The sequence below is a fragment of the Anopheles stephensi genome, chromosome 2, assembly GCF_013141755.1.
Source record: "Anopheles stephensi strain Indian chromosome 2, UCI_ANSTEP_V1.0, whole genome shotgun sequence".
Lineage (NCBI taxonomy): Eukaryota > Metazoa > Arthropoda > Insecta > Diptera > Culicidae > Anopheles > Anopheles stephensi.
The window spans coordinates 29,950,456-29,978,267 of NC_050202.1; the positions used below are offsets into that span (position 1 = coordinate 29,950,456).

Consider the following 27,812-nt stretch of genomic DNA (forward strand, 5'->3'; position numbering starts at 1 on the left):
TAGAATAAAATAAAAACTCGACAAGTTAGCTAAATGTGATGTTGTAGTAAGTTGTAGAAAACTACAAAACACACAAAACAAGAAAAAAGTATAATTTGGCACACACTTAAACAATTTATTTTGGCACCTGCAAAATTGCTCCATATAACATAACTATACGAACACCTAAGGAAAATGTTTTTCTCTGCTATTGTAATGATTTTAAAAATCATTTAAAAATATAAGAAGCTTGAGACAACCTTTTTTAACATAACAATATTTTTGAAGTAGTTAAGTAAATGGTTTTAGCTCCTTGCCATACGGTTTTTACGGGAAAGGCACGATTTTTCCATAATTTTATTTTTAGTATTTTTGATATCGCATGTATTCATTGCAATTTTCTACGCATTTAAGACTTTTTAATGACCATTCAAACATTGTATTTGTATTGGATATGGGACACCAACAAGCAGTGATAGAAATTGATAAGCAAAGCAAAAATGTGACAAATATTAGAAATACCTTGCTTTACATGGGTACAGAAAATCGAAAACCTAATGTAAAAAAAAGTTTGTCTGTTTCAGGATCAGAAAAACGATCGACGCTGGCCGATCGGTGTTGGTAGCCGTATCATTGCTTGGGAGTTCAAAATTGACCATAAAACCCGATTTGAAATCATTTATGTGAAGTTGGCTTCCAAACAACGAAACGGTAAGATTTTTAGATGACAAAAAAGAATTAAACAAATTACCAACTGCCAAATTTTTATAAAAAAAATATTAAATTGATCAAATTCACAGATTTGGTGTAACTATGAATGTGAAATACCTCAAATACGACAATCTTTTTCTTCTTTGGCACTACAACCTCGATGAGTTGATTTTACTGGTAGCGAGATCAGCCCTGCGTACAAGGAGGTGGTCCGGATGAGATTTGAGCCCCGTTCGTACCGTGTGAAGACCAGCACCGGTATTGCTATTGCCACTGGCCCCAAATTTATTATAAGGTGCATCTGTATGGCCAAACACTAAATTAAGATCTCTACTGTCAGCAACTGGACCGTTGGCTAACATTAGTCGAACAAACCGCAATATCCTCCGGTCTGTAGTGATCAGCTAGAAACTTAGGAGAGTAGTAGAAACCTTGGGAGAGTAGTAGTAATGCATTCACCGCATAGTGCTGATACAAAACATAAAACCGCCTTTTTCTGCCATTGTAAATTAAAATTTTATTAAAAATCCTGTCAATGGCAACAAATTGCACAACAAAATGATCCACATTCGGCCTATACCGAACACTATTTTCGATTCCGGACTCGTTTTCGATTCCGGACTCTTTTTTGATTCCGTGCTCCGCATTCCCGTTCTGCTGCAAATCTATGTCGTACACATTGTTCTGCGTTATCTGCTCTCTTCGTTGTCCTTGCCAGCCGGTTGCTAAGAAATGAAAAAAGAAGAGGAAACCCCCGTCGCCTCCGAATTTCTATCCTCTAAATTATACCACCAAGCAACCGGGTGGCAAGGACAAAGAAGAGAGGAGATAACGCAGAACAATGTGTACGACCGGAGCGCGGAATCAAAAACGAGTCCAGGATCGAAAACGAGTCGGGAACTGGCCGGAATCGTTCTTTCGGATCGGATCGGACTCATTTATATGCTGGAACGGATCGGAATCGTGATTCCGAACCAGAGTGCCCATCCCTGTACATTACCCATAACATGTGCAGAAGCTGTATAAGTTGGCGTTCATTTTGGAACATAAATTGCTTTCAGTGCGTCGTGAATGTCGAAAATCAAAGATAAAATTATACAAAAATTTGGGCAAAATTCTGGCAGCTGCTATGCAGACCTCCTCTTCATCATTGATTGAAATGCTTTCATACCAGAGCATGACATAATAATCACTCCATAAATCTCTGGAAGCCGATTATCACCTTCTCCGAAAGCGGTGTAATCCGTGAGGACTTCTTAAGAACCGGTGAACCGGTAAACGGGACAGGGATTTTGAAAATTGCTTCAGAACCACCGATGAAATTCCAACCGTTGCTCAGGGCTATGGCATGCTTTTAGCTTTAACAGCGAAGCTTTCACTATTTCGTTGCCAATACCGAAATCAGGTACGCCACGAACATTGTGCGACGTATTTGAAATATTTTACAGCATTTTTTGCTTGTTTGGTTCTTTATGCGAGGATTGCAGACGCCGTAGGACGCGACATTCGAAACTTTCACTAATATCGATCGCTGTACAAGCTTTACATCTGTTGTATGTAGTTCCAGTTAGTTCGTTGGCTTGAAGTATAACTTGAACTGAAAGAATTTCTAGACAGTTTAGTTAAAAGGTAAAAGGGACTGCTGATCTTCACACAGCAGGACCAGAGATCAAATCCCATCTGAAATTAGGACTGACTATCCGGAGCTACGGGTAAAATCAAGTCAATTACAGCCAGAAACGACAGACCAAGATCTCTCGAGGTTGCAGTGACACACGAGAAGAAGAAGTACTGTCGAAAATTTTTAAGGCGTTGTTTACAAAGTGATACAATGAGTAAAGTCAAATAAATCCTTTTATAAAACTTCCGCCACACATTCTGACTAGGACCATTCGTTTGCAAGTCTTCGCAGCTTACCACTCACTCAAAGATACTAATAAAAATGTTCATTTGATGCAAACTTTTCCCATTTTGCCTTCTACTTTTGCTGTTAACCTTCTCCCCATTTTCATTGATGCCAGCTCAGCGAGACATCGCCCCGAGCTCCATTTGATCGCCCTGTAGCCAAAAATAAACTTTCATCAAACGACGCTATCGGAAAGTCGTTATCGCCGTATGATTTCTCCCCCATCAAACACTTATCCGTACGGCTCGCACCTTTCGAAAGGGTGCTTCATTCGATCTCGCCGAAGCTTGCGAAGGTTGATTCATTGGCAAAACGACCAATCAACCCGATCGATTGAAGCGTGTATCGAAAATCGATTTCAAAAGCTTTTACCTTTGGCAGCAGCGTGCAGAAAACGAAATTCCAACACCCTTGTGCTGGATGTCTTTTGTGGAGGGTTTTTGTCGTCGTCTGTATTGGTCGTCGGCAAACACACACACTCACACACATACACACACGGCGGACGTAAAAAAGGCCTCCAATGAGTTGTGCTCAATTGGCGGAGCGGCTCCGGAAACGACAATTATACCTAAATGTGTCAATTACACTGCTAGGTGACCTTTCAGCGGGTGACAGCGAAACGATATCCCCTCCTGTATCTCGCCGTGTCTCTCGCGTGCATCTCCCGCCGGGGATTAATCAAATTTGTTCGGACGAACGGCGCTAACCACGGGTGTGTTGGTGTGTGTGCGGTTGATGGAGACGCCTGGTGGTTCATGCAACCAACTAATGGAGGCGCCTGGTGGCGCACAGCACGACGACATCAACAGACGGGCGGTTGATGAAGCCGTACAAGGGTTGCGATGGTCGGGAGGCTGGAAATTAGCTGGGGCTTTTCTAGTGCTGTTGAACGATTAATGGGTTCGCCAGCTCTTGCCCGAAACCACATCCGTATTTTGAGGATAAATGTTACACGTTTGGTTCACATATTTATTTTTATCGTTTTGTGATAAATTAATAAACTTGCTTTTCAGAAATGGACGTAATTAGCAAAACAAAATCAAAAACATCGGAACTAGTTCCAAAAGCTTGGTGCAAACGAACCGACTGGAACCGTCAGAACCATTCGGAACCGCATTCTGTCAACGCGATGAAAACAAAATAATGCACGAATAAAAAAACATATGAGTTACCCTTTAATTTTTCTATATTTTAATGAATCGCAATCGCAAACAATACAGTCCTGCATAGTCCCCAACGTCTATGTCAAGCGTCATTAAAAGTATCAACCCATAGAAGCTTTTGAAATCATTGGGTCTTTTACCGACTACGATTCCGGTTTAAGGTTCCGGACGGTGCCACCAATTCCAATGTTCCTGAATGGTTCAGACAGATTCGACGGTTCCGAACATATCGGATGGTTCCGGGAGTTCCTAGCATATCCAACGGTTTCGACGGCTTTGGATGATCCGAACGGTTCCGATGGTTATGGATGAATATGAACAGTTTTTTGGGACTTTTTCCGTTTACGATTCCGTTTTACGGTTCTGGACGATTTCGGCGATTCCAAAGGTCCTGAAGATTTCAGACAGATTCGACGGTTCTGAACATAGCGGATGGTTCCGAGAGTTCCTAGCATATCCAACGGTTTCGACAGCTCTGGATGCTTCCAATGGTTCCGAAGGTTCCGAACATACCCGACGGTTCCGAACATATCCTGGGTGAATATGAACAGTATTTTGAGACTTTTTCCGTTTACGATTCCGTTTTACGGTTCTGGACAATTTCACCGATTCCAACGGTCCAGCAATAATGTAACTCAACAATTAAACATTTTACATAAAATAAAAGCTACAAACGCTAGCAGCGAATGAAAGCAAAAGAAGCTCTAAATTCCACCGCCATCAATCACGGCACATATTGCCCACCAAAAAACACACACACAGATACACTCGTCACGGGTTTTGCTCCGCGGCACTGGAAGGCTTCACTGCCATTTATCCGATTTGCCGTTTCCGTGGTAAAACTAATTTGCTACATCTAGCTCGCCGGCGAAGCTACGACCGAGCCGAAGAGTGATAGTGTTTTAAGCAGCGCACCAAGCACCATTGCTCTGTTCTTCACAACCGGAGGTTTCGCTTTTCCCGCGAGTAAATGTGATTGCTCGTACAGTCCCAATTACCGATACAGATTCACTCGCTGCTTAGCTTCGCCCACTGAGGGAATATAAGCTCATTTTTCAACGAGAATCATTGTGACATTCCCTGTAATAGGCGGTTTAAATGAGGCCTCAGTTGCGATGTTTTGTTCCAAGAAGTACATTACTTATGAGTATATTAAGGGGCAAAGAAGGATATTTATTATATGTGCTCTTTTTTAATTTGATTGAACACACAAGGTTTTTCATTAAGCATGTATGACTTATTATGATGAAACCGGACATGAAACGTTAACGTTTCCACATCTATGCTTTACCATCACGCTGTTTGCTCATCGCACAGCGCAGCGCTCCACATGGGATCCGATCGCACCGAGCGGCAAGTGCATTAGCAGCAGTGTCCTTCGCTTCCGTAATGAAAAAGCTTGTCATTCAATGTGCGATGGTCCCAAAGGACACTGGCCGGCCTCAATGAGCTTCATCAAGATGCTGCTCCCTTTGGAAAGGTCAGTCCACTGGAAGACGTCTTCTTTTTAAAAGTACACAACTCATACGGTCATTAGAGAAATGGCAAGGAAAGAAAGCAGGAAAACTCCTGTGAGCCACACGCACGCACTTTCAGCCGGCAATCATGTTAATGAACTGCAAAATTGCTTTACGAGCGGATGATTTTGTCTCGGTTCACTCGCACCACTGAGGTAGCGGAGGGCGAGCGAGCGGGTGAAAGCGTGCTACACCAAACGGGGGAAATAAACGGAATCCATTTTTTCCCCAGCTCATCCTTTTCCAGTGCTAATTCTATTTCTTTGGCAGTGGAAAGATTTATGCGCCCGGTGCCTCAGTAAATGACCCCGATGGGTGGCCCGGTTTTAGCCTTTATCGTGGACAAACCGACGGTTCGTTTGCAGTAGCTGGTAGTTACTGGGGCAGGTTGAAATGATTTAATATTCATTTCCGGAAAGAAGGAACGGAATGGCTGTTAACTGAGGTGGAAGCTGATAGAATTTGTACCTGGAAGAAAGGGGGACCGATTATATTAACATTGCGAACGATTGGTTTTGCGTAGTGCAGATAATTGTTTCTCCTAAGCGGCATGTCCACAGCAGACTGGCCGTGTGACAAACGCAGGGTGCCGTCATGCTGCTGCTATCCTTCCAGCAATCGAAGCTTACCGGAAGCGTTTGCATTTATTTTTGAATATTAATACGTAGCTGAAAGTAAGGCAGGAAGGTTTTCTATTGTATTGAATGTTTCTGAAGAAGTTTCTGAATGAGTGATCGGACCCCCATTTTAGTAATCCAATTACAACATGGAAGTCCCACAATTCCAGGGGATCCCAATTCAATGAGGCGTGCAAACAAGCAACTGGTATGTTTGTTTTGGAAATTGAAAGCATTTCGGGAATTTATGAATAAGATAGAGATGATCATACATTCATTTGATGAGTTAATGTTGATTGAGATGTTTTGCCAAAGAAATTTGAGGAAGCAGGATAATTGGGGGGAGGGATATCCCAAAATTGTTGCAAGCTTATAGGGCGACCCACTAATAAATCGTATTCTATGCTGATGGTTAATTTGTTCTAAGAAATGATCATATTTACTTATTTTAAATGTTCCTAAAGTAGAGCAAGGGTAGCAGTAAAATATGCACAAATGATTCCTTTGGAATCTTAGCCCTAACGTACTAGGCTTCCAAGAATGATGAATGACCAACGGCACATGTCTGTCCTCCCTTTATCTTGGTGCCTGAGAGGGGCCATCTGAAACTATGAGTTGGCAACTACGGCCACAATCTTTTGCATTTCAACCAAGATTCTGTTGTGCGCTGCTTACATCGACATCGTTGGTTAAAGACGATGTAGCGGAAGCTCATTTTCGAGTAATAAAATAAGATATACAGATATGCCATTGAACTTTTGAAATTACCCAAAACTTCAGCGATCAGAGGTCTAAAGTCAGCACCAACAACAACATTAATGTACGCGCAAGGGTGCTGGCTTCTAACCGGTCATATTACAGCCTGAGAAAACGTCTCTACTCAAAACACCTCTCACGACGACGGGTAGACGGTCTAGATGGGATTTGAACCGCAGTCCTGACGTGTGAAGATCGGTACGGCTGTCGCCTCGGCCACCGGACCGCCAAAAAAAATGTACATACTGGCACATCCTTAATACGTTTCTTATATAGCGAGTAGATCATGGTAAGTGAACTTAAACATACATTTTGAAAGTCACTTGCACGGTTCATCTTCGGCTTTTTCCTCCTTAACCGAATATCGATGCCTGGTACCAAGTTGCCATCAAATCAATACTCCGTTACCGTCCGAGAACGTCATGCAAGTTATAGGCCAAATTGTTCACCCGTCGGTCGACTAGCAATAATTATATAGCCTTATAGGGCGCCAAAATAGATTATCAGAGTAGGGAAAAAGGGGGCAATAGTTCATACGACTTTATTCAACCACTTTTGGCCACACTGAAAGCACACTGTGCAACTTGCGCAACGTGTACTGCGGTTTGTATACCATTCGCGCATTTCGATTAGTGATAAACAAATTTCGGTATAAGACTCGAGAACGCACCCCCCTGACGAAATTTGTTCGTCACTATACGTAATGCGCCCAACAGTATGCAAACCGCAGTACACGTTGCGAAAGCTTCACAGTGTGCTTTCAGTGTGGTTAAAAATTGCTTATTATTCAATTAAATCATCTTCTCACGCACTCCCCACAATCCTCGTCAGTTATTTTGGCCTCAGGGGTATAGGGGAGAATAAGTACATCTCGGACACATAAGGGATGGACAATCTGGCCTATAACTTGCACGGCGTTTTTGGACGACAACGGCGTATTTGTTCGATGGATTCTTGTTACCGAGAGCGGGGGGCCTTTTCGAGTATTTTACCCAAATTTCTTATGGAGAGGTCGGCTCGAGTCTTTTACCTAAATCTTTTAAAAATGAATAACCCTCTGAATCACCCTTGGAAAAAGAAGTTTAGAAAGATTTTTGGCCTCTTACGCGTGTGGAAGAGTAATGCAACACTGCTTGCAATCATGAGCTACCGGTGGTGTTTATTGACCGTATAAGACTCTCAATACTCCAAATTGTTGACCATGTTAGGAAAATGACATTGATCAGGCCAGTCCATAGATACAAAGTTGTGGCACGTATTTCATAGAGTACTCTCAGAGTATTGATAGAGTTAAGGCTTCGATGCTTCCTCCTTGGACGATTGCGCTCCTTACTACAAACCCTTATATAAAATCTATCACTTGTTCTATGCATTTTTAAAACAAACCTGTTAAATAGTAAGGACTTAATATTTGCCCGATTGAAAGTGTAAGCGCGATACGGAATGCTGGTTGTGATTTGTTTTATTTAGACAGATCTTAAAGGCCAACAATTTTACTAGTAAAAAAAATGTTCCGTATTTGAGCGAAACTATTATCTTATACAGAACAGTGAGAACCATCTTTCCTAGAAACGAACTTTTTCGCATTCCAGCAACTTCATAATCATATTTACGAACGAAGAAACGTGCAGAAACGTTCGTTCGGATTCAGCGAACTGAATAGTTTTCCAAACAATGCCACAAGCTGCTATCATTTGAAGTAATTTGAAGAAAAAAGATTTTCCAAATTTTACAAACCATATCTTAACTGCCGTGGTATTCTCCGCACTCGCTTCTTCTCTCCGGGTTCGGACGACATTCCTGCTTCCTGTGCCGATTAACTGTAGAGAGGTGTTGGATCCCATATTGACACTCCTACTATCCCATCCGAGTTAACGAGGCATCTCTATCCTATGAGCTACGTCTAAGGTCCTTGAGTCATTTATCCACTCTTCACTCCTTCCTATCGTCCACCCGCTTATACCTTTTTCCCAGCATGGTTTATGCTTAGACGCTCCACCCCGTTCGAATCTTATGCCGCTGATGATTGATCTGTTTCTGCACTTGTCCGATTGTTGGTTGACAGGTCGACATAATTTACACGGACTTCAAAGCTGCGCTCAATTGCTTGCCTCCTAGGCTGCTTTTGGATAAGCTAGAACGCTTAGGTTTTGGTGGTCCATTTCTTCTCTGGTTATATTTCTTTTTGAAGGACCGCACTTCCAGGGCAAGACGGTGTGATCTTCAATCCTTTCGTAGGCAAGACAGGGGTTCCTCAGGGTAGCGTCTTAAGTCCTTTATTGTTTTCGCTTTTAATCTCAGAGAGCATCAGGTCTCTCCCTCCCCCAGGATATTTGTTGTACGCCGACGATGTCAAGTTCTATCTTCCAGTGTCCTCGTTTCAAGACTTCCCTTCAAAGCTAGACTGATGCATTTGCGGATTGGTGTACCTCTAACGGGCTTATCCTTTGTATGGAAAAATGCTGCGTAATCTCGTATTTGGAGGCGGCTATAAAGCTACCAGCTCTGTGGCTCACTACTCCCCAGGACCTTGCTGTGTGGCTCGATGACAAACTGTCTTATGAGCCACATATCATTTCAGTCCTCGAGTGGGCCAAGATATTGTTGGGTTTCATTACCCGAGTGGCGTCTAAGGTCCATGATCCGCAGTACTTGACCGTTTTGGACTACGCCAGCGCCTTTTGGTCCTCATATAGTGTCACCTCTATGGATAGGTTTGAGAAGGAAGTTTATTGCCATCAGGCGCTTCCTCAGTGCTGCTTATCCTCCATATTCGGTACTAGATGTCAGTTGCTGAGACTTGTTGGCTTAAAAGATCGCCATAGTCAGTCACGCAGGCTATTTATTGCCAGCAACCTTCTTGCCAACATTGACTCCCCTACCCTCCTGGTGGCCATTCCCATTTACAATCAATCCTACCGCTTGCACATTTGCCCATTTGCTCCTCACCCCATTGCGACGGTCGCGGCACGCACAGAATGACCCTTAGAACTGGAAAGCCCTCGAGTCCTGCCGAACTAAAGTAATTTTTAGCTTCAGAAGATAGTTTTGGGATAAACTCATTTCCCTGAACATCTATTAGTAGACAAATGCCTGCAAAATCGAGAAAATATTTACAGTACAACACAGCTTTCGCGATCAACAACAGCATATGTGTACACAAGACGGAATTTTTTCCTGCAGCGCCATTAATTCCATGCAAAGCCAAACCAAAAGCGAGCACAAAATATTTTTCACATAAATATTGTGCATTCCATCCTTCGTCAACACAAACTCAAAAATATAAAATCAAAACAGAAACATCCCAAACATCCAGCGAGAGCAACATAACAATCTCGTCCATCCCAACGCGTCGACATTCCACATTATTTTCCCCAACGTTAAACATTATTTTACCGTGCGTTACTGTGCTTCGGCGGATGATTTTTAAGACACCGTTTTATTATTTTCTACTGTCGTTAATATTATTTCCAGCAGGCGGGCGCGTGTTTCCGCTTCCTTGTCGCTGCCGCCATCGACAACAGCGGAATGTCAACAAAACACTTAAGCATTTTTATGATGCTCCTTCCTGTTCCTTGTGTCCACGCTGGGCAAAACGCGCGTTCACACTTCACACGGTCCTTGAGCGCATCCACCCGACCCGACAAAGGTCCCCACGCCACGGAAAATCGCGGATGCGGAAAAGCTTTTAATATGGTTTTATTTCTTTCGTCGTACCGAAAAAAAACATGGCGTCCGGAATCAGTTCGGTCGAAACGGAATTTATTTAAGCGAGAGATGAAATGCGTTGTTGTTTACGTTGGCTGGTGAATCTGTGAAGCCATAAAATCAATCAATTACTATCAATGTCCGATGGTGTGTGACACAGCTTGATGCATTCGATTAGCGTGCGCTGTTCAAATTTCGTTACAAATATGGTTGACCGTATTGTGGTTGCTCCTTGCATACATATTGACTTTTTCCTATTATTATAAGCGTCGATTCTAAATAAATGATCCCTGCCGTCCCTTTCCCCGTACAGCTCCCTGCTAATAATGTATCATGCTCATAACAAATAATTTGTACCATGCAAACCATGGGAACGGTCCCATATGGTCGAGAGAGAGAGAGAGAGAGAAAAAAAAGTTGGCAACCTGGGAATCGGTCAATAGAACGATAAATTGACCGCACGAAACTCATTTCCGATTCATGCCGTGTTTGTGTGAACCGGTAGAATATCGAATGACAATTAGTTATTGTTACACGCCCGGCCTAACGAACACCCTTTGTTGCATTACTAATAACTTGTGTTTTGCCTACATTTAGGCGCTCATTTAAAACACCGTAAAGGCAACACGCGAACAAGCGCCTAAAATGATACTAACCGCAATACAACCTCATTACCAATTTGTTCATATTTTGATAAAATTCTTTTAAACCAATTCCCCATGCAAGAAAAGCTTCACTTTTCCAACAATTTACGTCCAATTTAATGCAAAAAAGGGACACCTTTTCACAGCACAACTTGTGCGGCAAAATGATCATAAAGCTAGTCGCATGAATCTTACTGATCAAGTGGGGTACACCGTGCTTGATGATAATGACTGTAATCAAACTTTTGTGTTGATATCACACACACACACACACACACACACACAAACGCACACACACACACACTTTTTGATGAGACTTGTTTGAAGTAGCCGGCACAAAAATTACTATCATCAATTCCAATCATTTTCATCGTCGTTTGTGTCGACGCAGGAACTGCCGCTCGGTCGTCCGCCGTTGTCACGACAAAGTGGAAGTTTTGTGCTGGAAGTTGGCAAACTCATTCATGCGTAAGCGTCTCACCGAAACCGATGTTGCCAGCCAGCCAGCCTGAAATTTCGCCCCGACGTGCAAATCGAGACGTGATTATATGAAGCTGAGGGTACTACACGTTATGGTGTTAAAAAAGGAAGGTTATTGTTTCGACTCAACAGAAGAAAGAGAGAGAGAGAGAGAGATTTTATCTTTGTAACATAAATTCTTCACCCGCGTGAATAATCTATATCCCTATCGCCAGATCGCCCGCGCTCACTCTTATCTGGAAAATGCGTTGATTAGACCTTGTGTTTCGTTGACACGGAGTTTTTGTTGTTGTTGTTGTATGTCTCATTTCTAGGTCGTTAACTTCAGTCGATTCGCGGCACACCAAGTTTTTCGTAAACAACGGCCCCCCCTCTTACTAGACGTCAAGTGTCATCAAGGACCAAGCATTCAAAAATCCTCCGAAGCTCCATCACAAATGAGCACGTCAGGTAAAGGAGTTGTAAAAGTTTTACTCTGCTGCAGGTAACAGGTAAATCAGTTTGGCGTCAATACGACCTTTCAACTTCTCCTACGGGCTTGTCCGATCACGAGCATGACATACAATCCGTCTACTTAGTATTTTGCGTCCGTCGGGAGCGCAGGAAAAAGAGTCAACCCCGATTGACTTGTTGATTAGTTTATGAAACTTCCACCCTTCCAACAACACACTTTCAACGAGAAGGTACGTCTCAAACGTATCAATCCTTCACTCACTATCCCCTGGGATAGTCAGCCGTTACAGGTAGCTGTACCGATGTTCCTTCACAGAGCTCAAGACTTACGAAGGTACAATATTCCTGTACAAAACTAGTCAATCTGGCTGGTTTGCCAGATCTCCCGAGACCAACCGACCGAGGGTTGTAAATTTTGCATCAAAATAAAGCAGAACGAAATCACCTCGACAGCCGATCATAAAATTGGTTTATCGGTTGCTTTCCATCTCCACTCGATAATCTATCCCCCTTGGTATCGCCCTGCCGTGTTCTAAAGTGAAACCCGTTAAAGCCATTAAATAACCACTCGATGGTTGTTACTCCATAATTCAGTCAAATGCCAGCCATGGTTCCTGGTGCGAATTTTCACAAACCCCGAACACGCCACTGCAATCATCGTGATGGGGACTGAGTGCCCACTTTTCGGTCGTATCGCTTACATGGGCAAACAAAAATCATATTTAACTCACGTCAATCAACCTCTGACATATTTGATAGTGATGCAGAGTTTGTTTTTGCATGCTTGCACCGAGCGATTACTGAACAGATTTATGGACTTAGTGGCGAATGAGTGGGATTATAATGTATCGCCACTTTTGATTTAGGGCTAGGAAAAAAGCGTTCTGGAAAATAATTTGGGAAAAGTTGGTATACAATCGTTTAAATGTGATTTTGCTGTGCAGATTGCATACTTGTGTAATCCTAAAGTTCAATAAAACCCCTAACTAAACCAATGTCAAGCGTTCATGATTTGGAAAGGATTTGGAAAAAAGTCGATAAATAATGGTTAAGAATGTGATTTTACCATGCGAATTGCATACTTTTCTTATATCAAAAAATCCATGAAAACCCTAGTTAAACCAATATTGGCCAATAATTAGGAAATGATTCGGGCAAAAGTAGACAATAAAGCATTTAAATGTGATTTTGCTGTGCGGATTGCATACTTTTCTTATCTCAAAATATCCACCAAAACCCTAGCTAACCAATGTTAATCCAATAATTTGAGAAGGAGTTGGTAAAAAGTGGACAAAAACCCATTTAAAATGTATTTTGTTGTGCGGATTGCATACTTTTCTTATCCCAAAAATTCAACAAAACACTCAGCTAAAATAATGCTAAGCCAACGATTTGGGGGGGAAAAATGGCAAACAATCATTTTAATACGATTTTGCTGTGCAGATTGCATACTTTACTTATCTCAAAAGTTCAATATAACCCCCAAATAAACCAGTGTAAGCTAATAATTAGGAAAGAATTTAAATGTTATTTTCCTGTGCGGATTGCATACTTTTCTTATCTCCTAAAACTCCAACAAAACTCTAGCTAAACCAATGTTAAGCCAATAATTTGAGAAGTATTTAGTAAGAAGTGGAAAAAAAAACCCGTTTAAAATTAAGTTTGCTGTGCGGATTGCATACTTTTCTTATACCAAAAAAATTAACAACACCTCAACAAAAACAATGCTAAGCCAACATCGAAAAAGTTGACAAAAATCGTCAAAATATGATTTTGTAGTGCGGATTGCATACTTTACAAATCCCAAAAATTCAACAACACCCCAGCTAAAATAATGCTAAGCCAACGATTTGGGGGAAAAAATGACAAACAATCATTTAAATACGATTTTGCTGTGCGGATTGCATACCTTACTTATCATAAAAATTCAACAAAACCCCCAGCTAAACCATTGTGATTTTGTGATTTTGCTGTACGGATTGCATACTTTTCTTAGGTCTTAAAACTCCAACAAAACTCTAGCTAAACCCATGTTAAGCCAATAATTTGGAAAGGATTTGGGAAAAACGTTGACGAAAACAGTATAAATTTAATTTTGCTGTGCGGATTGCATACTTCACTTATCTCAAAAATTCAACAAAACCCTAATTAAAACAAGCTGTTCATGATTGAGAAAGGATTTGGAAAAATGTTGGTAAAAATTGTTAAGATAAGATTTGCTGTGCGAATTGCATACTTCACTTATCTCAAAAATTCAACAAAACCCCCAGCTAAACCATCGTAAGCCAATAAGGAAAGGATTTGGGAAAAAAATAAACAATAAAGCATTTAAATTTTATTTTGCTGTGCGGATTGCATACTTTTCTTGTCTTTGTTTGTTGACAAACAACAAACTGAGCTTCAAATATAATGCCTGCCATTTTATGTGCCACCATAAATTTATCACCAAAGCAACATAAAAAAGACAAAAGCTGTCACTCATACTGCTATTTTCCTGTCCTTTCCGTCTCCAAAAAACCTACCCGCTGTGGTCTGAGGGTTAAAGGCAACAATTTATCAATATTTTACACTCTTCTCGTTTAAGCTCGAAGCAAAGGACAACCCCATCACAAACACCAACCCGAGAAAACGTATCCCCGTTTCAGACCCGTTCCACTCTCTTCTTTGGAGAGCCGGTGTCGCGGAAGACACCGGTCGGCGTGGTTTTGCTTTACTTGCCATAAAAAAGCATCTTCAGCGAATCGGGCATGCAGTAAACTTCCATGAAAAACCAAATATCTGCCTTAAGTGGCATCCAATAAAAGGAAAGCTTTTATCTCGCCGATACGCTCGATAGTGTTTGATGTCGGAAGGATCAGAATTAGATAATGAAATCTGAAACATTTTGGTTGACCGTTTTCGTTTAAGAAGATTTACTTATGTCAATCCAATTTCTGATGAGAGCGTACCTCTTCCGCTCGGTGTGCGTTGTGTTTAAAACCGCAACTAAGTAACCACTGTTCTTAGAAGCTGAAGACTCCTTAGCAACACGTACACTCGCACAGAGCCACCAATCGAACAGAGCGAGCTCGGCATGCCAGTGCCGGTCTGGTCTGGGAGCCAACCCGGTAGCTGTGGTAAACGATAACATTACAGGTGAACCCTTCAGCCTGCATTAGTAACGATCCATTGCACTACAATATGTTATCCCCCACCCCCCCTGTTCGTGGATGGCAACAGCAACCGGAACAGCTGTCTGTAAAGCACCACACGGAAAACCAATCGAAAGAGTGCCAACCGGGACTTTACGTGTAAACTACGGTGGAAAACATGCTTTGTGCGATGCTTCCGTGTTGCAAGTGAATCGACTAAAACGTCGCAGCAAAAAGTATATCGAAGGCCTTGGCGAAGCCCCATGGTTAAGCCCATGTCCCGGGGAGTAGCAAGTTCAACGTCAAAGCTAATCATTACTCACCCGACGCTTCCCGGTGCAACCGATGCAGGTGGGTTGTTTCCGGTAGTTGTGGTGCCGCCTGTGCACTTCTGCTCGATGGCGCAGTTTGTGATCCGAAGGTCCAATTAGAGCTCCCTTTGGGAGGGGATGAACTTTAGTCTGAACAGCTGTTTCCCTGGGTGAAGCGTTGGGCGTGGAATGGGATCCAACCAACGCTAGCCGAAAGGGGGGTTTAAACGGATTCCACTTGTACGGTGCTGTCCACCACTTATTCAGGTTCGTGTTGGTAGGTGCGCTGTTGGACCACTTTGCGTTACATTCCGTTTCACTGCACTGGACACTTCGCATCGGTCGGGCACATGGTTCTTGTTACATCATCACCAATTCGACCAGGACCGTAGCCAGGACTTGTTGAGACACAGATCGGAAATGTTGATTATTTAAATCGATCTCAACGAGCATCTTCGGGAATGCTTCCTGCGTAACACTCGTGGCCGCTGGTGGATGTAAATATTTACCATCCCAATGCACTGGCCAGTCTTACCAGCTGTGCACTGTTTCACCTAACCACGGCAGTTTCCTCAACAGTATGTCACCTTAACTCCAGACCCGATAAAACTGTTATCGTACCACGAACGGCAACTCGTCTTCAATATCCGGCCTCGTTACTACCCCCCCAACTTGCGGCAATCAATCGGTCGTAGAAGCAAAGAATAAAAAGAACCAATTCACACTCACGCACACTGTCTCCCTGTTGGCAGGGATTTGGATGGAGTCTGCAGGCGACTGGTCTTCACCACATCCACTTCCGTACAGCGCAAGCAACCGAGATGCACTGAACCCACCGCTAACGTTCACTTCAGTCGGACGGACCTTGCTGCGAGCCGTACACAAACAGATCCACCGATCGAACGAGCTTTCGGGAAAGTTCGGCGTGTGGGGAAGCTTTCCCGAATCACGTCCTGGCCGCTTCTACGGGGACAGCACACGAAGCCGGTTCACTCGTGCGCGCTCGCTCTCTCTCTCTCTCTATTTTGATGTTGGTGTTGATAGTAACGCTCTTTTGACACTGTACTGTAGTTATTGCTGGCTTGTTGTGGATGTAAACGTGCGTTGAAACGTCCGTCCAAAGCAAGCGCCAGCTGGTAAATGATCGCATAGTGCTAGGATAGGTTTTTCAGCAGACTATTGGCAATGCTCCAGTAATACAGTAGGATACAAAATTTGCGTTGTCTAAAACGTTTGTTAAAACTATTTTAACGCAACGTTAGTAGTGAAGAACTGTTTCACTGCACCAAAAAATCTATAAGTATAAAAGCTCTTCTGAATTAAATTGTTGCAGATCTAAGAAGGACACAATCGCTCTGCTTCGTCTTATAGTAGAGTTGATAGTAGCTGAGACCATATCGGCAAAGGTCTATAAAGCATCTAACTTAGTTTTACCCGTAGTAAAGTAGGCAGCCCTGCGGTGACGGATTTCACGATGTGGATCACCTTCTGTGGTCCTGCGTGGAGTTTGAAACCGCAAGACTCTCCTTGATGAGAGTCTTTTCTCATCTTCCGATTCGCCAGAGACAACGGGCTTATTCTTTGATTCCGTATCCCCATTATCCTTCCAATCCATATCCGCAATTCCCTTTGTTATGTGTTGTGTTGTCTTTGTCTTGAGTGTTTTATGTTGTGCAACGAGTGATACGTTGACGGAGCAATTGAATTCAAAGGCAATTTTCATACTGCCGTTAAAAGGCGGCAGGCTTTTTCGGCTGTAGCAGTGTGCTCCAAGTCAGTCCAGCTTTGGTACAGCGGAGTCGCCTGTGTTGGCGTTGGGCTCGGGAGTGGTCGGCGGGTACAGCCTCGCAAGCAGTGGAGCCACTCCAACTGTTGTGAGATGGAATCCGCCGATCGCTTTTGAGTCCGATGTTGGCTTGGTCGATCATAGGCTGTGTCATGGCTGGGCTACTTAGAGAACATTGCACGCAGAAAAATTCATGCTTGTCCAAATAACTGTGCTTGTTTGTTTCAGTCCAGACCCAGGATAGACAACCGGAATAAACCAACCCCCATCGGAGCCATAGCCAAAACAATAGATCCGGAACAAAAAAGAAAAACCACAACATACATATTCACACACATAATAGCAATGGACAACAACCACCCATCTTCCGTCACAACCGATATGGCAAATAACTAGGTTTTTTGCAAAATGCAAATGCCTAGTTAATTTTGTTTAATTGTTTTTTTCTTCGTGAATTTAATTCAAAGTCACCACATGCGGTGGTGACAATACGGCATTGGACCGTCATACTTAATAAATAAATAAAATAAACTAGGCAGCCCTACTTACCGGGAGGCGATCTGGATGGGATTTAAACCCCAGTCCTGCCGTATGACGGCGCCGTTATTGCCTCGGCTACCGGACTGCTCCAAAAATGGTAGATATGCTAAAAATCAAGCTCAAAATGCCTTTCATTTAAACATTCTAATCCAACCTCCATTGAAGTTGTGCTTTACTGATACTCCACGTCCTGTTCCACGTCCAAAGTATTCTCCTGGAAACATTCTAAAAGATTCTTATAAATAATGGTTATAATGATTAATGATTGGTCTGTTTGGAACTAATTACACCTTACACGATAAAATGCTATATACAATAAGGACTTTGATGATGCCATGGCCTCGTGGTAGATGAGGTCCTTTGAAAGATAATGTTGCTTTGAAGATGACGCTCCTTGGACGACGACGAAATCCCTTTGAATAGGAACCGTCTCTAAGTTAAACGAGACCCTTTGGTCGACGAAGTATTTTCATTGTGTGGTTTCCTGGTAGCTCCCTTGGTAAGTATTTGATGGCGAGTTTTCTTCTTGGTAGGGTGAGCTTCTTGGTAGATGAAGCCTATTTGACTAGGAAGCTAGAGAATCTTCTTGATAGATAAGTGTCTTTGGACCCCTGTCTTTGGAAATGGGTCCTAGGCTTGTAACTTGCACGACGAGACTCTGCAACAAAACTCTCTGCAACAAAACTGAGACTCTGCGAGAGGACAAAAAGAACCAGAATCAGCGTTGCCTCATTCCAAATATCTATAGGTTATCACTGTTGACAGGACGGGTATCGAATTACATCCGTATCCAGGTCTAACTAAATGCTGACAATTAATTAATGGACAACAAGGCCACCGTGAAGATGAGAACCTTTAAACGAAAACGTTACTTTGGATATGAGATTCCCTGGACGTCGCAGTTCCCCAGACATCTCTATGTAAGTGAGACGATTTTGTAGACGAAGCCTTTCGATTTCGAAGACTCTTCTACAGAAAGATTTGTTGGTTCATGAGGAAGTGAAGACGAGGCTCTTCAACTCCGAGGCTTTTTGGTAGATGAAGCACATTCGGCTATAAAGGTAGAGGTCCCTCTTTCTAAACAATGTTCCCTGGATCCCTGATAAACGTGATCCCAGGTTTCTAATTTTGAAGGTGAGACTCGCTGAACAACGAGTCCTCAGGTGGCCTCCCATCCCGCTCATCTTCCACTGCCGATGTCTGATACTAAAAGATAGGTATCAAACCGTGATAAAAATGAGTCTCACTGAGGCTGAATAAGTCGTTGGCTGAACCACAAAGTTGATAAAACTACTTTCTTCTCAAAATTGGTTCTTCAGCCGCTTGGCAAAATCCGTTACACCCTGTCCGTGTAACAATCTCAGCTGAATTTTAAATTCCGACGCCGTACATCCGGTAGTGTTGCACACTTTTCGCTTCAGCACTCTAGCCGTTATGTTTTGACTCCCTTAACCCGTTCACTCACCCAGGTCACGTTGCTGGTACCTCGCAACAGGATCAGATTTTACCCACAGCACTGATGCCACCATCGTTCGAAGCCCAGGAGCTTACACATCGCGCTGTTCTCCCACGAGACTTAACGAAACCCGAACGAAGGTTCGGGTTCTCTCGTGCTCTATCTCTCTCTCTCTCTCCCTATCACCGTACCGGTACGAAGTGTCAAAAACAACACAGCGAAACCGCCGCCGGATGTTGTCTGCCTTTCGCCCCGATAGGTTGTTGGTTCGCACCGTTCGGCTTCTTCTTCACTGACCTTCCGGATGCTAGTAATGAATGAAAATTCCACCACTTGCACCACATTACTGGCGCACCGCTTGCTGGCCGCCGCCCGTACCCGTCTCCCGTACCAGTGACACCACCATGCGCTTGCGTTCGGTGAATCGGTGAATTTTACCCGCTGGAACCACCACCGATTGGAAGGAAGTTGGCCCTGGTTTTGGTGGCTGCTGAGGCGCATTTTGTTTGTGTTGGTCTGGTATACCATTTACATGTATGCGTTTGGCTGACTTGTGTACCACTGTAAACAACCGCCGAGCAATGATTTTTCTTTCCTGTGCTTACTTTTGTTGCTTTCCTTTTCCTCGGCTGTGTGTGTTTTGTCCTCGTGGTTGTCCTCTTTCGTCCGCTGGTTGGATGCTTTTGATTGGCTTTATCCCTGTGCTCATAAGCTACTTCGGCATGCGGCTCGTGCACAGTCCGCACACAAAGATTGTTATGTGCGTCATTTGAAGATCCTGTTGCAGATAAAGGCTCTCCGCTCGAGTCCGGACAACTAGCTGCTGCTAACACTCCGACCGTGTTTCGTATTTCGCGTGTGGGCCGGAACGGCATAAAGATAGCCCTGTAAAACCGCTCGTTTTGGAGCTCGTTTGCCCGGGCTTTCCCATTCAGTAATGCTTGTAAGTACACAGCAAAAAACAAATACTGAAACAGCTGTTAGCCTATTCATCGCTTTGTTGTGATGCTTACGGCTCTAATAGGATTCAGCAGCTGGTGGAAAGCTAATGACCGCTTCAACAATTTTACCTTCGTCGTGTTGCTGTTCGAAGTATAGCAAACTATCTTATCGTTTCTTTGATAATGAGTTATTATTAGCATTTCTCTTTCGCCTGCGAGGAATGTATTGATTCCGATTTGAAAATAGTGTTGTACGCCTGAAGGTATGCAATACTTCAATATTTTGAGACTATTTCATTTAGCTCACCTATAGAGGCCAGGGCGTCCTTATGGAATAGAAAAACAGATTAATTCAAATGTTGAGTAGAATAAAGCATCAAAACAACCTTTCAGCATACTATAAGCTTGAATCTGTGAAAAATCTGTCCACTGACATTGCATACTTTCTGGCGCTTGGATGCCGAGTGAGTTTGTCTTCATGTGCTGTGAGTTTAGATAAAAGCAAAGACGATCATCCAAATGAAAGATGGCAGCAAACATCAATCTAAATAATGCAGGTATATTAAATTGGCCTTCCCCCCTTTCACTCATATCTTCACGCTCTCATCCTAACTTTCTCTACCGAATGTCAAGTAAGTCATGTACGGTAGTACACAATTTGGAATATATTTTCCGCCACAACAGGACCAAAACCCATGTTGCGCTGCAAACAACAGCTCCTTACAGGATGAATTCAACGCGCGGTTTTTGGTGCCGACCACAACCACAACAGCTTTGCCGGGTGCACATCGCACTCCACTGAGGTTAGGGAGGTTCTGTGTGCCTGCGAAACTGTTGAATGCCAACCCACACGGCCCAATCTCAGTCAGATGTGGCTCATCTGAGACAACGAACTCGTACGTTCGTTTTGTCCAGGTGCAGGTCCGTACACGGTACAGGGCTCACAATGATAAAATCTGGAATGTGGGCAATAAAGCATTCTTCGCACAAACATTGTTGTTTTGTCTCGGTAGAGAAATAATTCACATACTCCAAAAGTGTTGGCTTTATCGGGGCAAAAAACTTTCCCATGTTCGAATTGAAATACAATCGAAAGCAAAGAAACAAAAACTAGACACACAACTCCAAGCCTACATTTTAAAATGAGAACTTGGGCGCAAAAGCTTTCACCGTGCCGGGTGGTGCTCGCCGAGATAGCGAGTGTTCTGTTTCAAACAAAACCACCGACCACTAGGGAATGGGAGAAGAAGTGGGTGTCCTCGGGTGGATGTTCATTCGCACATATGGATTCATAAAATGGGATGTTTCAAATAAACACAGCAACAGGGTAACTGAAACGCCTTACCGCAATACTGTCTGTCAGTGAAAGCAAATCCTCACATTCGCACTGCCCGAACCTCATCCGAGATTGGATGGCACGGTGGGTAACGGACAGGATAAAAGTCAGAAAGTCAACAATAATAATGAGGATTTGCAAAATGGAAACTTTAAACGAAGAAAAAACCTTAACGCTCTGCTATCGGTATTAAAGTGAACAAAACTGTCTGATGTGGACTAAAGTTTGAGTTTGTAAACAACTATCCAAATAATTTCATGAAGAAAAAGTTGCAAAATTTAATTGCTTGCTGTTGCGAGTAGGATTCGAAACTGGACTAATAGTTCAACATTAAAAAACCCCTCCAAAATGTAATAAAAAATTAAGACAAAGTCAAACAATCTACAATCTACCACCAGGCGTCTCCACCGGTACGAAAATCTTTGATTTTTTCTTGATTTGGCTTTTATGCACCTACTATAATCTAAACGTATTCAACAGTTTGAGAATGAGTATGAGAATTAGAGCACTATGTCAACGCACTAAAACTTGGAAGGATTTTACAAAACCGCCTCTTCCAAATCCTTATTTACGTTGGGAGGAAGTCTTTTATGAGAAAACATTTCTCATAAGTGGAAAATAATAATTACTAATTTTGGGTGGCCCGATGGTGCCGGTCTCCATACGGCAGGACCGGAGCTCAAATCCCATCCGAACCGTTACTCGTTAATCATTAAGTCTAGTAAGCCATAAATGGCAGTAATGACCTTAAGCGGTCGTTAGGCCAAGAAAAGAGAATTAGTAACAAAATTGTTCTTAATCATGAGTTGTGTCGCTGGCATTTTAGCTACGAATATTCCAGTTCTTACAGTAACACTAATCGAAGATGGATAAAGATCTTTACTATTCACATTCTAATGAGATTCGTAGAGCAAAGTTGCTGGTCGATGATGTTTGGATAGAGATTGTCTAAGTCACAGCAGTATTGAGCTTATCAGAGCTGACCACCAGAATATTTATGTTAGAGTTACAGTTTACCAGAGTATTGGAGTTGGCTTATCCAAAGTCCTACCTCACTAAAATCAATTTTGGATCTACCTGGTCATTACTGTAATTATCAACAACAGGTGATCCAGCAGGTGATCAGGTGAGTATCAAAATTTGTACCTCTTGTAACCACAATAAATCAATAAATGACTTTGTAAAAAATACTGAATCGTAAATACTCACCACTAAATTCTAACCCCAAAGAGGCCCACTGTGAGCATCGCCCGGTACCGACCTTTTCACCTTTTCGCCATCCCGGGTTTCGATTTACTGCACTGCATGGTACGAACGTAACCATCACCAACCGGTACGGTTGCGGTATGCCTAAAGCCTCTAGTTTACTGTCCATTTCAATGATTGTTGGTGAATGGTTTACCTGGAACCGGTGCAAAATTTCCGGAACGTAACTACTGCATGCAGCTCATCGGATATTAATGTTTGGCCTCTTCGTTTCGGACATTTCACTAGCCTTATGAAGCAAAAAGAAACAAAAATCACAGCCCATTTCATTTAACATTCTCAGTAGTATATTACAAATGTTCTCCTTCCTCGAGTGGTGCACATGGTCTTGCTAATGATAGTAAACTAACCTCAACATTACACTAAAGTCATGAGAAATACGAAAAAGTCTATTCGATGAGAAAGAAAACTTGTACGTCTCGCGTCGTTGAGAAGACAGCTATTAATAAATAGTTCGCTAGCCTAGACAAACATTCCAACTTCACTTATGCGATTGATGGGTTTGTTGAGTAGTGTATGGCCTTGTTTGATGTGACATTTTGATGGCCTTTGGTTTTACGGTGCCGACAGTGGTCTACATTTGGGTATGAACCAACAACAAAAAAAGGAAAGGAAAATGAAATAATATTACCTCCACTCGCTATATCAGTTTAAGTGATGTGAACAAGCGAAAGGATCTCTGTGATCGCCTCTTTGCGAGACGTTAGATTTAAAAGAAATTCAAAAATAGTTTTAAAAAAAGGGCAAATTTAAAGATCAGTACGCGAATAGAACCGAAAACTGGTCAGAATGGCAACGGCGCTTTTAAGGCACTGTTTTTCCCGTTTCCCGGTGTGCTTTATCGTTATAGTACTTTAAATTGTCATCTTTAAAATGTGTTGCTCAACCAACCGTGCGGTCAAAATACTGCTCAAATCGTTTAATACAAAAGGAAAGGGGGCAGTGCAAGCATTCTAGGACGCCCAGGTGCGAATTACTGTACTTCATACAGAGATCAAAGAGCAATACGCTACGTGATACCACTGTTAAGGCCAGGTGTGTCTTTTGCGTTGATTTAAACTATTACTCAACATGGTCCAGAAACAACAACAACCACTCAATCAAACAGGAACTGCATGTAAAACATTACACAGGTTGGGGACGCTGTTCGTTAAGTATTCAAATCTGATGTCCAAACAAACCTAACCCTACTTTTATGAATCTTATTTGCTTCTTTTCTTGCTTTGAGGCCGAATGACATACATTCTAGCACTATGGCCGGATAGAGGACTATCGTGGACAAAATTTACAAATGTCTCTCGTCTCGTCTTGCTCACTACCGCTACCTAACGTATAAATGTTTTGGGGGAGATTAATACTTTTTTGTACCAATTTATAACAGCTATTCTCAAGCGTTCGTCTCTCTCTCTCTCTCTCTCTCTCTCGGGAAAGGAGTCGTTCCTCTTTGTGGATGTATGTGGGTATGTATGTGGGCATTTACCTTCTACTTTTTTGTGCTGGCAGCATAGTAATTCTAGGCATACGAGGGATGTCTTAACATCCCCACTATCGATTGCCATGAGCATTCCGTGTGTACTGTGGCTGCTGGTGCGTTTGTGGATGCTGATGCTCCCGGAGCGTCTCCAGCACGTCTACCGACATTCGCAGCGAGGAGGTTGGCGATGCAACCGGCACGGCAAGTGTCCTCGCAAAGGCACCACCAACGCCACCGCCCGAAACACCGAACATCTGGGGCGGTATCGGTTCGGCACGTTCCAGCCGCACGACTCCACCAGCAGTACCGCCACCTGCCGCCGTGCCGTACTCCACGAAGTGTGAGCCGGGCGAACGGGCCCACACGTTCGTGCTGGCCGACTGCGAGCGCCGCGGGCTGAACGGTTGCGAGAAGATGGCCTTCGCACAAACCCGTCGGCCACCGTGCCATTTGCGGACGAGATACTTCATCCGTTCGACAGCCACGATCACCGTCACGATCGAGCGGAACGATTTGCGGCGCGACCGATGCGAGGAAGATTCGAGCGAGCGCGGACCACTCGCCAGGGCAAGCACTTCCAGCTGGCCGGGCGGTAGCTGGGCGTTGAGTAGGGCCAGAGCTTTCGCTTCGTTTTCCTCGTATGTCGTCAGCACGATCTGTAGGTAGCGCTTCTGGTGGACCAGTGCCTTCCGGTGGCTTTCCGAGCGTAGATACTTCCCAAACAGGTGATTCGCTCGCTCCTCCAGATCTTCCCGCTGCTGGTGCTGGGCACCTCCGCTGCTGTGGACGTGGTACCGTTCCAGCTCCTGGATGCGGTGCTGCAACGCGCGCCGTTCCTCCATCATGAACCGCACCGTTTCGGCCTGCTGCTGATTTTCGCGTGCATTCGCTTCCAGCATACGGTTCAGATCCTTCAGCTTGTTCAGGAACTCCTCCGGGACGATCTGCTGTGGTTGATTTTGCTGCTGTGCGTTAAGCGAATTTTCGCGCGATAATGCTTCGGTTAGATGCGCTTCCCGCACGCGTCGCCGTTCCACCTCCGAGCGGAGACTTTGCACCGTGTCGCGCAGCTGATTGCGCTCGAACTCTACGCCCTCCAGACGAAGCTTAAGTTCCTGATACTCGAGCGAGTTCTGGCCGGAGGTTCGCTCACGGCGTGCCGACCGAAGTGCTTCCGCTTCCTGCAGCGCACCGATACGCTTCTCCAGGCTTTCGATCTCCTTGTGCGCCAACTCTAGCTTCTCCTGTTCGTGGTCTAGCTCGAGCTCGAGCGATTCCTTCTCCTTCAGCACACGGTTCAGCTCCTTCTTTACTTGCTCGCCATGTTCGGTCCGTTCGGTGATTTCCCGCTCGAACCGTTCCCGTTCCCGCTCGAGCACTCGCTGCAGATCGGCCGTTCTTTCGCGTTCCCGTGCATTCTGCGCGGTCAGGAACTTCAGCTCACTCTCGTACCGTGCCACCATTTCCGTTTCGAACTCATTGCTCCGGTTAAGACGGCGCTGTGGCGATCCGTCCTGCGGTGAACTCTTACCCTTCATCAGGAGATAGTTGTCGAACGATTTCGTTCGCTGCAGTCCGCCAACCATGCGCGAAAGACGCTCACTTTTCGTTCGCTCCTCTTCCAACAATCGCTGGAGCGTGCTCTCGTTGCCCAGCGCCGCTTCCAACCGTATTCGCATCGCTTCAATAATTTCTGCATCCTGTTGCTGGATGGCGGCCGAGTTTTGCTTCTCACCTTCGAGCAGCTCCTGCATCTTCTTCGCCTTGTCGAGCTCCAGCTGCAGCTTCTGCCTTAAATCGTCCAGCTCGGAAGGCTTCCGCGGGCCAGCCTTTCTTCCCGACGTACCGGAACCACCCTGCCGTTCTTCGTCCGTGTTCATCTCATCGCTTTCGATCGCTTTCAAAATGCTCGAATCTAGCTGGGCGGAGTAGTTGAGCTCCTTCTCCAGCTGTTCTGCGATTTCCTCCACCGAGAAAGGCTTCGGGCTGGACGAGTTATCGCTACGTTGCAACTGTTGACGCAATCGTTCCACCTCCGACTGCAGCTGCGCATTACGCTCCTGCTCCTCGCGCAGCTTACTATTGAGCGATACGTTTTTCTCCTGCATCTTCTCCTGAATGTTGGACAGTGCCTCATGGAGACTGTTTCCATCGTCACCGATCTGCTGGATGATCATTTCTTTTTCCTTCAATGCAGCGCGTAAATCTTCCGTTTCGTGCTGGCAACCGCTCAAATCGATCCGAACCCGTTCGAGGGCCAGCATCTTCTCCGTCAGCAAAAGCTTCGTCTCCTGCAGCTCTTCCTCGAGCTTGGTGCAGCTTTGCTTCAATGCCTGGACGAACGATGAGTTTGAGCTGAGCGAATTATTGCTGCGCGCGATTTCGTTCTTCAAGCGGTTTATGTCCTCCGTCAGGAAACGATTGTCCTCGTTCAGTATCTCGATCTCATGCAAACGATCTTTGTAGTTGCCTTGCATTATTTTCAGCTCCGTTTCCTTCGTGTCCAGCGAACGCAACTGCTCGAGATATTTCTCCTCATTTTTGCTATAGTTTAGCAAATCTTTCTCCAACTTTGACATCAGCTCGTCCTTATGACCGATCGTTTTGTTCAGCGATTCAACCTGCTGTCTCAGCGTGTCCACCTCTAGCTTCTGCCGTTGCTGTTCCGCACGCAGCACGGTAGCTTCCTTCGTAACGTCCTCCATCTCGAGGCGCACCTTCTCGTACTTTGAGTGCATCTCACCCAGTTCGATTTCTTTCTGGCGGAGTTGCTCCAACGCGTCCCGCAGCTCGGCATCTTTCCGTTGCATATCGTGAGCCTGCTGATCCAGCCGGCACAGCTCTTGCTTCACCTTTTCCACCTCGTCTCGCAGCTCTTTCTTCTCGTGCATCAGATCTTCGTACAGCTTGTTCCGAGCGGCCAGCTCGACCTGCAGATCCTCCATCTGCTCCACCTTCGTCTGCAGCTCGGTTTTCAATGCCTCGATCTGGCCGTTCTTTTCATTCACTACCCTATCTAGGCTTAACTTTAAAGACTCTACCTCACCCTCCAGGTTGGTCTTTGCAGCTGCGGTGGGTTGAGCAGACTGTACCACAAGCGCCTGGTTGGACGTTTCTTCACCTTCCGCAATCTCCTCGATGACGGCCGGTTCCCGCACCAACGATCTCGGACCGATGCCACCGGTAGTGTTGGCACCGAAAAACATTAACATCGGTGCAGCGGGTGCTGACAGACGGTGGGTACCGACCTGGGGCGATCCATCATCGGCCAGCGAAAAGTCAATCTGGCGGGGGACGCACTCCGGTGTCGGTACACTGCAGCGCGTTTGATCCGGCACACGCGGAACGGCCGAACAGACGTCGTGGAAAAAGTTCGAACGGAGCGGGATGGAGTTGAGCATGGTCGAATCGTGGCCGCCACTCGGCATGTGTCCTCCCAACGGGATGGATGATTGTTTGGAATGGTTCGGAAGCAATGATGAGCCGGAATCCTGGTGGGATGTGATAAACAAACAAGATGAATATGCACAAAATATGCGTAATAAAGAGATGAGTTTCATAAAAAAAAATTGCAATGATTTGGTTAGCTAGATTAACTACACTCAAGATTACAAAATGAGGCATTGTTGGATAATTT

General features: G+C 44.3%; 2 protein-coding genes across 6 annotated transcripts in view; both read right to left on the bottom strand.

Moving 5' to 3' along the window:
• Window positions 1-16,556, bottom strand: part of LOC118503422 (synaptotagmin-10) — a 34,915-nt gene extending 18,359 nt beyond the window's left edge. Inside the window, exon 1 of one of the 3 annotated variants that reach the window (XM_036036661.1) lies at window positions 15,389-16,556. The gene's annotated coding sequence lies outside the window, so the exon portion shown is untranslated. The remainder of the gene's footprint in view (window positions 1-15,388) is intronic. The other 2 variants (XM_036036660.1, XM_036036659.1) reach the window with 2 other exon arrangements.
• A 6,409-nt stretch (window positions 16,557-22,965) lies between these two features.
• LOC118503423 (pericentrin) overlaps window positions 22,966-27,812 on the bottom strand; it is a 37,701-nt gene continuing 32,854 nt past the window's right edge. For all 3 annotated transcript variants that reach the window (XM_036036664.1, XM_036036663.1, XM_036036662.1), the window contains one exon: window positions 22,966-27,666. In XM_036036664.1, the coding sequence (XP_035892557.1) occupies window positions 24,247-27,666 (3,420 nt within the window). In that variant the 3' untranslated portion in view covers window positions 22,966-24,246. The remainder of the gene's footprint in view (window positions 27,667-27,812) is intronic.